We start from the raw sequence: 15,242 nt of genomic DNA on the forward strand, positions 1-15,242 counted from the left end.
GATCTATCAACTATCAACTATCTTCTCTTATATTTTATTATCTTAAATTTTGTCTTGTTTTACGGTAATTGAGCTTATCGGTAATAATGTTATGGATTGTATCAATTGTAAGCTTCTGGGCCCAGTTCGGAGACCAGTTTGTATGCTTCTTATAAAACATCAAATTTAAATTATACACAAAAATAAAATTTTTAATTTTTTAAAGAATTAATTTTAATGAATAAAAAAAAATTAACTTACTATTGTTGGAATTTGCGAAATAATGTACTAATGCTGCTTATGTTGTTCTCTCGAGTTTTATATAAAAAAAATGACAATAACTCAACATATCAAAAAATATTACTAACAACAATGAATAAATACACATTTATAAAAATAAAAAACAAAAGTAACAAACAAAAGTAAAAAACAAAACAAAAGTAATGAAATGTAGTAGAAATAACAAAGATGGACCGCTGAATGTGAAAATAGGAGGAGAAAAGATTATGGAGGTAGAAGAATTTTGTTATTTGGGAAGTAAAATTACTAAAGATGGACGAAGCAGGAGCGATATAAAATGCTGAATAGCACAAGCTAAACGAGCCTTCAGTAAGAAATATAATTTGTTTACATCAAAAATTAATTTAAATGTCAGGAAAAGATTTTTGAAAGTGTATGTTTGGAGTGTCGCTTTATATGGAAGTGAAACTTGGACAATCGGAGTATCTGAGAAGAAAAGATTAGAAGCTTTTGAAATGCGGTGCTATAGGAGAATGTTAAAAATCAGATGGGTGGATAAAGTGACAAATGAAGAGGTATTGCGGCAAATAGATGAAGAAAGTAGCATTTGGAAAAATATAGTTAAAAGAAGAGACAGACTTATAGGCCACATACTAAGGCATCCTGGAATAGTCGCTTTAATATTGGAAGGACAGGTAGAAGGGAAAAATTGTGTAGGCAGGCCACGTTTGGAGTATGTAAAACAAATTGTTGGGGATGTAGGATGTAGAGGGTATACTGAAATGAAACGACTAGCACTAGATAGGGAATCTTGGAGAGCTGCATCAAACCAGTCAAATGACTGAAGACAAAAAAAAAAAAATAAAAAAATGACAATAAACACATTTGATCAGGACTCCCACAAGTAGTCTTACTTCAATTCGTAGAACCACTGTTACTTAACTACTTGTACAGATCAGAATTTTACAAAATATCTTATAATACTAAGGAATTGGCCAATCCAAAATTATTTCTAATTATATACTTTTTAACATAATTTGTCATTATAACATGTTATATTTTTAATAATAATTTTTTTTAACGTTATTTTAAAAAAGTCGACGGATAAGCAATCTTTTAATGGATCCATGAAATGTTTTTATGAAGAGGCCTTTGATATTAATTTGTCATACCCGTATTCAGTATAAATCATAGTTTATAAATTTCCTGAACAGTTTTTTTCAGGAAAAAACGCTTTTCGATGGTCTCACCGGTCTAACTCCACGAATATGTATCCGGCCAAAAGTGCCCCCCAAAAAATTGGGGGTGGCGGTAGGGGGTCTATGGAAGGTATTGGTCTCGGATCTATCCGATCCGAGAGGATTTTGGACAATATTGGTCAGGGAAGGAGTTGAAAGGAACATCCCCTTTATAAGAGGCTCAAACACATAGAAAAAAAAATTCTACTAGTATAACTTATTTTGTCGATAATTATTCTAAGTTGTTGTTTACTACAACAGTCGTGACGTCACAAACTTGTGGTTACTTGTCTATTGACTTAACTTATTTTCACTAACCTCAACGGCCAATTTAACATTGGCTCTTATGGAGAAAAAAGTTACAACAGAAAAAAACGTAATTACAGCACAGTCCGGTCACCAAAATTTAACACAATTGTCCGTTATCCTTACCTCGAAATGTATCACTACTTGTCTAATAAAAAAGCGGCAAAAAACCAAAAACGCATAAAACGCAGAGCTAGAAATACACGTCCACTCAGGCTGAGTATCCACACTCGACTGCGTTTGAATTAGGTAGTGTTAAAGATAGGCCGCGAAGTGGACGAAAGTTATCGCGGTTAGAAACATGTGCTGCTGTTGCAGTTTACTTTTGAACAATCCCCTATGAAATGAATTCGTAAACGGACAGCTGAACTTCGTATTCCGCGGACGACAATGCAAGACCATATGAAAAAGGACTTGAATGTCTGGCCTTTTCGTCCGACGTTCATCAATGAACTGTCAAATCCAGACATGGATCGTCGCATTGCATCCTGCCGGTCTTTAATAAAAAAATTGCCCGCTGCAGTGCACCGTGGAAAGGTGCTTTTTACTGACGAATGTGCAATCTATCGCAGTTCGAATGCCAGAAATGTGTTATTTTGGGAGAAAGAAAATCCTTATTACGGGACACAGTTGTAAAGAAATCCACCGCACGTCATGATATGGGCTGGAATGACAGCTCGTCATTTGTTTGGTCTTTATTTTTTTGACAGGCCAGTGAATGAGTGAATGCACAAACTTATTTATAGATGTTGGGGGCGTGGTTAATACCGCAGCTTCAAAAGAAGGATCTCATGGAACGAGTATGGTTGCAGCAGGATGGAGCACCTGCACATTTTGCTCTATCAATCCGCGCCTTTCTGAATGAAAAATTTCCGTGTTAACATCCATGTGAGCGCAAATGATATGTAGGTACTCTTAGACCATATTACCCCCAAAATTCATATACCCCCAGTGTTCATATTACCCCCAAAATTTCCATTAATAATTTTTTTTAATGAAAATATGGTCAAATTAGTTCAATGAACCTTAAGAACCAACAAATTGAAATTTTCTGTGTGATGCAATTAACATAATTAAAGTGAAATTTTAGGTTATCATCTAAGAAAGTTTCACTGCAGTCACCAAACTACTTTATTGTTCACTAAATTCAACAGCCTTCACCATAAGTTAATTTATTATTGTAATTTGATCTCTTTATTATTTCTTTTAAAGGTATAATTATTAAATTCTTCTGGCTCTGAAGCTTTTTGCATAATCATTGAAACTTCTTGGTAAGATATGCTTAATTTCAAATTCATGTCATTAAGGTGATTAATGCTTTCATACATACATAAATATATATATATATATATATATATAATGAAAACTTTTGTGTATGGTTTTTTCAATTTCGTATATGCGGCTTTATTAAAACATTTTTAAGGAAAGATTTTGAATGTGATCTGTAAGTAAAATTATCTGAGTGAGTTAATTATTTTAAATCAATTTAGGGGACCAATTCAGATGAATCAGATCTTATGTTCAGCACCAAGATACAAAGCTATGTAAATGGAACGGGAAGTCAAATTATTAGAATTAAACCAGTCTTAATAAAGTCTAAAGATAACAAAACATCTGGTATAGACAAAATACCATATAAATTATTTAAATTTACTCTTGGTGAATTTATTAGTTTGATGTTAAAATTATGTGACAATATATAATACATAACAGTATATCTTCTAATTTGGTGTTAAAATTATTTGTTATGAGGAGGTAAGTTTTGCAAAAATCCATAATTTTTCCACTTCACAAAAAGATGAGTGTACAGTAGCATTTAAATTAATTTGAACACAGGCAATATTTGTTTATTTTTTGTTTTAACTATACTGCTTGACCGTACCCATTCATAAGTTTCCTGTTTGAGGTTATTGTTCTTTAGCTATTTAGAAATTTTCATGTTATAAATAGTGTTTTGTGAAAGTTTATTTCATTTTTTATTACAGAATAATATTTTCATATTTTTTTTGGGTGTATCTTGAATATATAATAATGGACATAACTCCAAGAAAGCATTCGAAAATTGTTTCTCTTTTTGAGAATATCAATATGACACAACAAAGTATACCTGTGGCCAGGCAACTACCAGGCATCTTATGTCATTATCTTAAACCCAATTAAAAATCTTTAGGCAGTAGTCAAAAAAACGACTCTCAAAAATGAATTGTACCACAAAAATTGACCTCATTAAAGCAATTATTAGTATGGTTTGATGATGAAGAAATCAAAAAAAAAAAAAAACGTATCGTACACTTACTGAATTGATGCTAAATCATGTGCATGAAGTGATTAATAATAAAGCAAGGCATATTAATAACAAGATATTCACAAATTGTGCAGGTATGATTTTTGTTTTAAATAAAGTTACTTTTTATTAAATAACATCTGTGTTTGGATTAATTTACATGTTGCTTTATACTAATCAATAAATACAGAGAGGCATTCAATTGATAAAATGTTATTTAGGAAATGCTCACAAATGTGTTATTTTTTATATTAGAGAACTGCATTTATAACAACATATTATAAGAATATAAAACAGGTTTTAAAAAGAACTTCTCTACTCTATTTTTAATTTTCTAATTTTTAACTTGCTTTCTAAAATTAATAATTTTTGTAATTACTAAATGTGGCTGGAAAGTTATATACTTTATTTGTATACTTTAAAGGATCTTCGACCATACAAACTGAGAGCCCATTTTTTATGAACTGCATGTGTTAGGTCTACTTAGCAAAATCAGTAATGTTTTGCAGTGTATATACAGAAATATGGAATCCTTTGTTTGATGTCACAGTGCACTGAGCAAGGATTTTGGGACAATGTATGGAATTAAAACAGTGTTGTTGCCTTCTGTTAGCAATATTTTTTTCATTATATTAAAATGAGTTGTTTGAGTATCATGAGCATGATATTGAAAGAGGTTAATATTAAAAGAGCCAATATTCAGAGTACATTTGTATGTTAACAACATTGTTCTGACAGCCTCTGTTCAATTATCATATTAAAAGATTGTTGTATTAAGTTGACCCTAGCAGTAAATTTGGATAAGTCTAAAAGATAACTGTGTTTAAAAACAGTAGTAGACTGGAAGGATCAGACAAATTTTGGAAAGCTAAATTGGAATCTCAGGAGAAAGTCTTAAAATTATATCAGATAAGTATGATTGAAAATTTATTATTATATTTAAAATCAAGATTGGCCAGTTAAACAAAAATGATAGCCTCTATGATGAGGCTATAATATTACTAGAAGATGAGGTTAGGTGATCATTTATACAGGAAAAATTAGTATATAGTTGTTAATAATTTAAGGAGTGCAAAGAAATGTGTAATGAATTGATGACAGAAGAATTTACTATTTACAAAAATAATTAATCAGTTTTGTTTGTTTTTTGTTCTTTTCCCATTTCTCTGTCTAATGATTTTGACAAGGTATCTGGTTTGAAGCTGTGGGAAGTTTTAAAAAAGAAAGGCATTCCTGGACATTTGATAAGGACATACAGAGTCTGGATTATAATACCTGCATTGGTATAAAGCTGAGTGAACAAGGTCGTGGAAGAATGTGGGAAATAGATTAAGGAGTCAGACAAAGGTATCTGTTATCATCTACATTATTTAATTTTTACATTGACGATGTTATAGAAAATTGGCAAAACATTTTAAAATCCATTTTATGATCAATGGCTTCCCTCTGTACACAATGCTGTGTGCAGATGACGAGGTGATTCTAGCAAATTCAGAGGCAAATTTTTAATTGGCAGATTTTAGGTTCCATTCCATACTGAGTCAATAACAACTTGGAAATATCTACTAACAAAACAAAAGTTTGGGGCTTGATAGGTGAGGAACCCTTGTGAACAAAGATAGTTAGTAATAATGAGATATTAGAACAGATAATGACATTTAATTATCTGGGCTGCCATTTGTCCTTTAAATAATTTGATGTGGATAATAAGCTGCATAAATTTCAGAGGCTGCTGGGTACCATCCAAAGAATGTTATTCGATAAAATAAGAAAGGAAACAATAATTAAATTCTATAAATGGCTGTACTGACATTGTTGTGTACATCCTTACATTGTGATGTGACTTCAAAATCATAGAATTGAAGCTCTGGAAATGAAATTTCTACATAGAGTTCTGGGAGTATCATTGAAAAATCATATCAGAAGTAATATAATATGACAATAGTTGGGAGTTGACAGTATTGAAAATATGGTTGGAGATTATAAGCAGGGGTGGATGAGTCATTTATATAGGATAGATGGGACCAGGATTGCGAAAGATTATCTGGTAATGCAGAGCAGTTGATAAGAGAAGGGTAGGACAAACAAGGAAGAATTGAAAAACCAAGATTGAGTCTATGGCAATGGACCAGACTGAATGGTCTACTCATAACGTTCATGATGATGACAGAGAAATCATTTAAATTATAGTTTGTCCAGAAATCTAAACAGTACTGAGAGAGAGAGAGAGAGAGAGAGAGAGAGAGAGAGAGAGAGAGAGAGAGAGAGTGATGAAGAAACTTATTTATACACATGGTCACAACTGTGCATAATATTATCAAAATGAACACATCAATAAAATTACCTGGTTTGATGGGTGCATTTACTTATTTTAGGTTTAGAACTACCTCTTTAATATTTTCTCTCAACTAGAATTTACCAATTTTTTTGCTTAAATTTTCTGAGGACTTTTTAAAAATTACATAGTGAAGTAATATGATGAAGCTTGAGTGGAACTCTTTATTTGAATTATACTTCCACATATTAGTAATATGTTAACTGAATAAATGAAAATTAAAAATTATTTTATACAAACCACTAGTATAAACCTATTTTTTAATAAGTTATAAAATAAACATCACATATTAATAATAATTCTTGCAATATATGATGATTTAACTGTTCTTATATAGCATAGTTACATATAGCATATATGCCAATCTCAGTGGTGAAGTGGTAACAACTTGGCTTTTCATTCAGAGGTCCTGGATTTGAATCTCTATCAGGCATGACATTTTTCACACGCTAAAAAATTCATTTATCATCTAGTAACTGTAAGAGGGCATAAAACTATAAATTTTAAAATGTACGTATATAGTTATTTAAATAATTAACAAATTTACATTTTATATATAAATACATTGAAGGATATTTTAATATTTCCTGTTGATTCTTTTCCATGTTCCTACAAATGAATTAATCATTTCCTGGAATTTTTCTCTACTATTATTTAGTTTGGAAATTAAAATTATCATAAGTAATTTAAAATGCTTTTATGAATTATGAATAATATTATATGTTCAAGTGATTTCTTATGATTCAGCTTAAGCTAAATTTTCATTCAAGTTCATTATGCATTTCTTAAGAAATTTGTTTAGAAAATTTTAGTATTTAAAAAGTATAATAAAGTTTGTTAGTAGAAAAAAAACTATTATTACAGATGGTATTTCTAAATTCGGAATGGGTTGACTTCTATAAAAATGAATAGCTGTAATAATATTTAAATTTTGGTATTGCAGCTATAAACACTTTCTCTCCATCTTTCACTCAAAGTAGTTATACATTCTGAGTAAAATATATTTATTTAATTTTAGATTTAGTTATGTCAAAATATCAGAGTTATTATCTCAAAAATTTTTCAAAATTTTGATTTCTAAAACAATAAAACATATTGATTTACTCACTTTCCATATTCCTCTTTATGACATAGTTTTTCCCATTGAGTGTAAATAGGACAAATCTTTGCTCCCAACAAGGTAGCTGAAGTCCACATAAATGTCTGAGCTGTTACTGATCTAACTTTATTTGTGGTAGACAATGCCACTCTTTTTCCAGATAAATATCCATGTAAGTTATTAGCACCTTGTAATTTTAATTTTTTTGCCGTATCTAAAATCCTGTGAATTTCTTTTACTGATTGTTTTAGTGGATCAAAGTAAAACTTTCCTCGCCTTGATTACAAAGAAAAATACACTTCAATGTACAAATAGTATAATTATAAATAATCCATAATATGGTGTATATTTTCTGTTGCTTAGTTCTAGTGACTTGTCAAAGTAATCATACATTAATTGCAGTGTAAATTTATGATACTCAAATATCAGTTACGTAAAGAAATTTTTATTCAGACTATTAAATGAATCCAAGTCATATTTTAACAGATGGAATTACTTTCTAATAGTAAGTATTATAACAGTACAATTAATCTATGTAAAATATTAATAATCAGACTAAATTCAATCTTTCTAGTGATAGTAATTTTTTTTTAAATGGTCACAAATGGCATCAACTTTTTACTTCATATTTTAAGCATTAAAAATCTGACAACAAAGTTTTAATACTTTCCTGGAATTGATCAGTTTTTCTTATGTGATAGAAAAATAATATTGCATGAAAAAAAATTATTTTTCTTTTTAGTAGAAAAATAATTATCTTAATTATAATTAAGATTTCTTTCTTGATGTGGAAGTAATTTATGATGAATTTTGTTTTAAAATTACCATTATATTTTTAAAAACCAAAAATAGGTTTGAAAAATGAAAAAAAAAATGTATTTTTTTTATTTTTCAGCTCCACCCTTCAAAATCACCTTCCAAGAAATTTTTTTGATTTTTTTAACATTTACTATGTTAAATGGAAGAAACTGAAAAAAAATCCACTAAAAAATATACAACCAATAAAAAGTTGACCAAGATTACGTTTTTGAGGTGGGAGGTGAGTTATGATGAAATTTTATTGTAATATTATTTATTAATAGAGGTTTATTATTTACATTTTTAATAATAAACAAAATTTTTAATTTTTAGTTTAAAGGAAACCAAACAATTTTGAAAAAATAAAAAACTAATGTTTTTAAACTTTACTCGGCTCCGCCACCTCCAATATTACCCTCAAAGTATTTTTTTGGGGTGGCTTGCACTAGTACTACTACTACTACTGTTATGCCTAGGAATACATTAAAATAGTATGCAGTAAATAAAAAGATAGTTTTTTCGATTTTTAGCGAAGGGGGAATTTTGGGGGAAACTTTTTTTTAAATGGTAAGATAAGCATGCACTTATGTACTTAATATAAAGTGAGATTATGTCTGCAAAATTTTGAGAAAACAGTTACAAAATTTTTGCGGTATGCACTAGTATTATACTCGCAATCATCGCGTTACATACCGGCCAACAAACTGTACGGTTGTGTTTTCTTATATTATTAACATTTAGACCGATTAATAAAATTTTCTCAAGCATTTATTATTGTTTATAAAGCAATGAAATATGCATTAATGAATATTGCGATCGAATTGAAAACAAGTATTGCACGTACTGTTTGTTATGTAAAATGTAATCCAGTAGTTAAATTGGATTAATATAATAATAATAATAATAATATTTTTGTATGTAATAAAAGAAAGGATGATTTTAAAGAATGCGTCGACACTGGAAATAATTTGAAATGAAAATATCGTTTACAACTGGATGAAAATTTTGTTATATTCTATTCCCAAAAATATAAAAATTTTACAAAATTAAATGTTTTAAAGGCGTTGTTTTTTCTCGAATTTTTCTGTATTTATTTTGTCGCTTTTACTATCTCTTTTTCTTCTTGTTTTTCACCTTCTTCTTCGCTCGCCGAATCATTCTCAGTAATTTTTTCGCAATTTCTACAGTCTTAGCCAGGCGAAGATTCGAGACATTAAAGAGACCAGCAAAGGGTTTTGGTTGTAGTTGCAGACAATAAGGATATAGTCCAAGTCATCACGGACTCCCCGGCCATCAAGAAACTTGAGGTTAAAGTTGATCCCAAAAGGAAGCGTAGGTCATTGTCTATGACATTGACCGCAGTTTGTCCGATGAGGAGGTGTTGACTTACATACGAAAGCGGAACACTAATTTGAACAGGGCTGCTTTTGATAAGGAATGTAGGATGGTCTTCATGACCGGTAAACGTGATGTCCAGCGGTATCACGGAGTTTTTGAAGTAGGTGCTGGTCTCTTCCAGAAATTCTTGTCTGAGGGAAGGATTTATGACGATTTCACATCTTGCCGCAACTATGTTTTAAGTGCTGCAGATTCAGTCATAGAGCCAAATTCTGCAAATATGCATCGGTATGCACGCATTGTGGTGAGGAAAGCCATAAGACTGACTACTGTCCGCAGAAGAAAGAGACTCCGTCTTGGGTCAACTGTACAAGGTTGCGCAAGAATCATAGGCACTCCGTCAATAGTAGGGAGTGTGGTTGTATCTAAGAGCAGTTGAGATGTATTTCAACTATTTGGATGGTTAGATTCGGTCAATTAAATACCCAGGGTGCCTATGTTGTCCAAGTAGCGTTAGGTGAGGTTGTTGAACAGCGGAGTCTCGATATCGTACTTCTACAGCACCCATACATGGTCGAGGGTGATCTGCTAGGTTTCCAAGGATGGAAAAAACTTTTCGTTGGACAAGACAGTAAAGCCGTAATTCTGTGCAGGAAGTCTTTAGATAGTGTTTTCGTACGGCAGGCCTCTGACACGCATCATGTCATTGTCAAACTTGTCGTGAATGGTTTGGTCCTAGTAGTTGTTTGTACTTCCAGTACAGGGATCCCACTGAACAGCATTTGAAAAAATGGGTTAGAATGCTTAGGTCCGTACGAGGTTGTCAGATGCTGATGGGTGTTGATGCGAGTGCCAAATCGCCTCTTTGGCAAAGTGGGATCACGGATGAAGGCGGTGAATTAGTTTCATCGCGCAGCACAATTTCGAAGTTTTCAATATAGCGGGCAAGTTGGGCTACCTACGCCGATACGGTTAATGGATGGAGGGTCTTCCATGGTACCAACATTGATGTTGCCATTGGCAAGGATATCCCTGGTAGGAATCAGAACTGGTCTATAGTTGATGATTGTGCAAGCGAACATCGGCTAATAGTTTTTTACTTAGTGAGAGGGCTGCGCGATGTCCGTAGGGAGAACGTTCCCGTTCAACAGGGACGCTTCCTGCACAGAAAAACGGACTGGCCTAAATTTTCTAATTTTCTTGCGGTCAAGCTTCGGATATTTACTTGGAGCTTGGACGAGCTCCCGTTATAGGACCTGGCAGAGAGTCTTTCTTCGGCGGTTATTGAAGCCGCTGATCAATCCATTCCCCGAGGTACAGATCGAGAGAGAGTAGCTGGTTGGTGGACTCGGGACTTGACAGCGATGAAGCAGACTGGGCCGGCTCAGGAGAGCCGCACAACGTGAGGGCGACCCTGAACGGCATGCAGCTCTGCTTGCGGACTAACGCCGAACAAGGAGCGAGTACTTTCATAAGATTAGGTCTTCTAAGCGAGATTCCTGGCACTCTTTTGTGAAAGAGCAAGGAAATAAGGACCCATGGTGTGTATTTTATAGAGTTCTCGGGCATAGGAAAAAAAAACATTCTTCTGTTGGCTCTTTCGACACAGGACGGCGTTGTAATAGATAAGGATCAGCACGATCCTTGACTGAGAGCACCTCAGTCTTCTAATGAACAATCTACTTCCAGATGAAACTGAGGTTGGTGAAACCTCGTATTATCACCGAGTCCGAAGGGAAGTCGCAAGTTTTGGTTCTGAGATTCAGTCTTCTGAGATCACTGAGGTCGCGGTCCGTCAGGTAACCTGCAATCTACCTAGGAATAAAGCCCCCGGATATGACTGTATCACGGTGGAGCTCCTTGTTCGCACATTTCCCATAATCATTGGTTCCCTTACTAGGGTTTTCAATAGAATGCTCTTCGCTGGATATTTTCCAGTTTCTTGGAAACGAGGTGTATTGAAGTTACTTTTGAAAGGTGGCGACAAGGATCCCACCGTAAGCTCATCTTACCGGCCTCTGACACTCTTGCCTGTAGTAGGTAAGGTCTTCGAGAAGGTCTTGTACCTGCGAATAAATAGTAGGTTAACTTCCGATCATTTGTTAATGGACGACCAGTATGGTTTTCGCCCAGGCAAGGACACAGAGGACGCAATTCTCAAGGTATCAGACATATCATCGTCTAGTGTTTGCAAATATGTTATTGGTGTCTTCTTGGATATATCCGGGGCCTTCAATAATCTGTAGTTGCCCTCTGCGTTGTTTCAATTGCAGAGACATGGTTGCACGCAAAATGAGATAGAAACTCTCTCGAGCCACTTCAGCAACTGAACCAAGTTATTACTCCTTAATAACTTGTATAGCCCGGGGTAGTCTCCTTTCGGAAATCCTTTAACATCCCTCTGGTGGTGTTAGGGGTAGAGAAATTCATGACTATATAGTATTACCTTTGTTTACGAAGAAATCCAAAAAAATTAGCTTGCAGTACAAATAGAGGTTAAACAAACATGTAAATTATTGGCAGTAAATCTACTGGACAACAGCGATGACATCAGGCAGTTGAAATGTTTCCATGTGCTGGACTTGGGAGATGTAACTAGAGGAGTGACCTGGAGAAGGAACCTAGGATTTTTTACATGGACCACTTGTACAAGTGCTTTTTTTATGTATGAGGTATTGAACCTTTGTTTACTTTAAAGGGGGGTTTTGTCGGGGACACGTAATTATCATGATTCAAATTTATTTCTGGTCCCCTCTAAGGTACCGATTTTAAGTGATAACAAAAAAAAATTTACATTCTATTTTAAAACAAATACCTTAACTATTGTTTATTTCTTCAGTGAAATAAAGATAGTTTCAATTAAATTCATTCATTTATAATATTGCACTGTTTTAAGTACATAAATTAAGTATTCGTTAATAGTAATATTTTAACACAAATATTCGATTGAAGTTGTACTGTTCAAAAAAAAAAATTCTAAAATTATTTATGTTTTAGATAATGCAACTTTTGTTGCTTATGTATTCTGAATCAAATAAAATGTTATTCTCTATTTCTATTATAAATTTTCAAAAAAAAAATTGCATCGATTAGGTTGGAACATTAGCCCTTTAAACTGATTGCAATCAGGGCACACAATCTCTTCTTAATCCTACTATAAGCACGGTAAAAAAGAATTTTCACTTTTTTTATTGTTTTCTGATGAATATGTATGTGATAATCGACTGAAGAAGCAATTTGATCTCGCGGTGGAGTGGTAGCATCTCAGCCTTTTATCCGGTAGTCCCGGAGTTCGATCCAGATCAGGCATTTAAATTTTTATACGTTAAAAAATCTGCAATCTCTATTCCACTTGGTAATAATAATCAACGAAAAAAAATGAATTACTTGATTTCACAATTCAAGGCTAACTAGATTACTGCTGCTAAGGTTTATTAACCCAGCTGAGGAAGTAAAAATAATAAACTTAACAAAATAATACAAATAATTAGATAATTTAAAAAGTAGGATATCAAACCAAACTTTTCCTAACAACGGTTAAATTTTTACTATCTTACTTTACTGTAACTTCTTTATTCTTGATTTATTGTTAAATTTAAAAGAAAATATTTTGTGACGGAATTTAATAATAATTTGCTAGCAAACAACAATAAATATTAAATACCAAAACAAGTGTGTTAGTATTATTTTGATATGATGCTTATAACCGAAAGCATAAGGGGTCTGGTGGATTTAATAATACGGTGGGTTTTGTTAAAAGTAAATATTTCTGTTTAGAGTACTCACGTTGAATGTTTTTTTTCTTCAGTCTTATTTTGAGAAAAATTCCGCGTATTTTTATAAAAATAATATTTTGAGACCTCATAACGCAGATTATTTGGAATAAAATAACTTTTTGGAAACATGAAGTTAGCACTAAAAAACAAAAAACCAAAATCGTAGACATAAATTTACTAAATAAATATGTTTATCACAGTCTGTTATTATTATAAATAAAACAGCTGATGTTATTTTTATCTAAAGATATTATATATATTAATTACTTTTTTAAAACTTTTTTGTAATTCGTTTTATAATTCATTCTTCATTCTTTATTTTAATAAATAATTATATGACCTGGTTCTCTGAAAGCTAAATAAATTTTGCTGCAAGCAGTATTTATAAATCTACACAACTGCCCAAACGTATATGTGTAACGTATTTAGGGTGTAAGTATGTTATGTATGTATATATGTTTTTTCCACCGTAGCAGCTACGGTGGATTACAACTCTACGTTGTAATCCCTACGTTACCGAGAGTGCCGTAGTATAGTAAGTATATAAAACTCCCCAAAAAATAAAGTTATATATAAAGCATTGTATAAAATTGTATAATAAGCTTATACTATGCTTAGCGTCTTGCGTTACGTTACATATTTTGATTACGATTCAGCGATTTTTTTCCCATGTTCCCATATAATTCGTATGTACAAACAATTCTGACACAACGCGCATAAAGAAGTTTTTACTTCAAAAACGACATTTCAAAATTTTTTTTAAATTTTGAAATGCCGATTTCCGAGTTGGTCAGAGTAAATAAGTCTTTCGGTGTGAACAAACTCTCGCCTGCATCATTCTATCGAACGACTTGAAATATGTTTAAATAAATTTGAAAAAATCATATGATTTTTTGACGGGCAGTATGTTCGATCATGTAAGCACATTCTTCTTCTTCTTGCTTTTATTTATTGGTGTTTTCTTACTTATTACACGACTGTCCAAAAAGGAGTGTAATATTTAAGATGTATGTATGTTTGTTCCACCGCAGCAGCTCAACGGCTGAACCGATTTAGATGTATGACTCCTCGTTGGAATTCATACGTAAATAAGTTACCGGGAGTGTTATTAGCTATATAAATATATATATATATATGTGTGTGTGTGTGTGTGTGTGTGTGTATGTGTGTGTGTGTGTGTGTGTGTGTGTGTGTGTGTGTGTGTGTGTGTGTGTGTGTGTGTGTGTGTGTGTGTGTGTGTGAGTGTGTGTGTGTGTGAGTGTGTATATGTATAATGTATAAATCAATTTAAAAAGTTGGAGATAAAAATTATATTATACATAAAATTGTCTCACCTGCGCGCTAATTATCCTATATTAAAAAGCTGTTTTTTTTTGGCAGTTGTGTTTTTTAATATTTATCTCTTGTTTATATATTTGTTGTAGTAAAATTACATTTTTACATATATATATAATTAAAAAAAAATAATAATAAAATAAATAGATTGTTAGGTATTATGTATATCTATGTAGTAATAAATTCAATCATGTAAAAGAAAAACTAACTTTTAACTGCAACTTTTAATACTTTTAGTTGTAATATATGAATAACCATATATTATTAATTTTTGCTTGTTACTGAGTTGTAAAGAGTCTCTTTGCTTTAGTACTCAACGTCTGACACCTATTACATATACCTTTTTTTAATTAACACTGTCAGAAAGTGGTGCTTCTACAATTTGTATCTTATTACTTTTATATCTTAGGTCGTAGAAAAAACGAATAGTTTAATTTGCCTTACTTATAGTGTGATAGTGACACTGCGTTGCGGTTTGCAAACAGATAGTTCGGCTGTAGTCAATATTGAATGA

At 32.2% G+C, this 15,242-nt stretch overlaps 1 protein-coding gene across 1 annotated transcript in view; it reads right to left on the bottom strand.

The window, feature by feature from the left end:
- LOC142319952 (ornithine transcarbamylase, mitochondrial-like) overlaps positions 1–15,242 on the bottom strand; it is a 46,788-nt gene that overhangs the window by 26,703 nt on the left and 4,843 nt on the right. The window contains exon 2 of the mRNA XM_075357629.1: positions 7,491–7,757. Coding sequence (XP_075213744.1) covers positions 7,491–7,757 — 267 coding nt within the window. The remainder of the gene's footprint in view (positions 1–7,490; positions 7,758–15,242) is intronic.

Source organism: Lycorma delicatula, chromosome 2 (genome assembly GCF_047948215.1).
Source record: "Lycorma delicatula isolate Av1 chromosome 2, ASM4794821v1, whole genome shotgun sequence".
Lineage (NCBI taxonomy): Eukaryota > Metazoa > Arthropoda > Insecta > Hemiptera > Fulgoridae > Lycorma > Lycorma delicatula.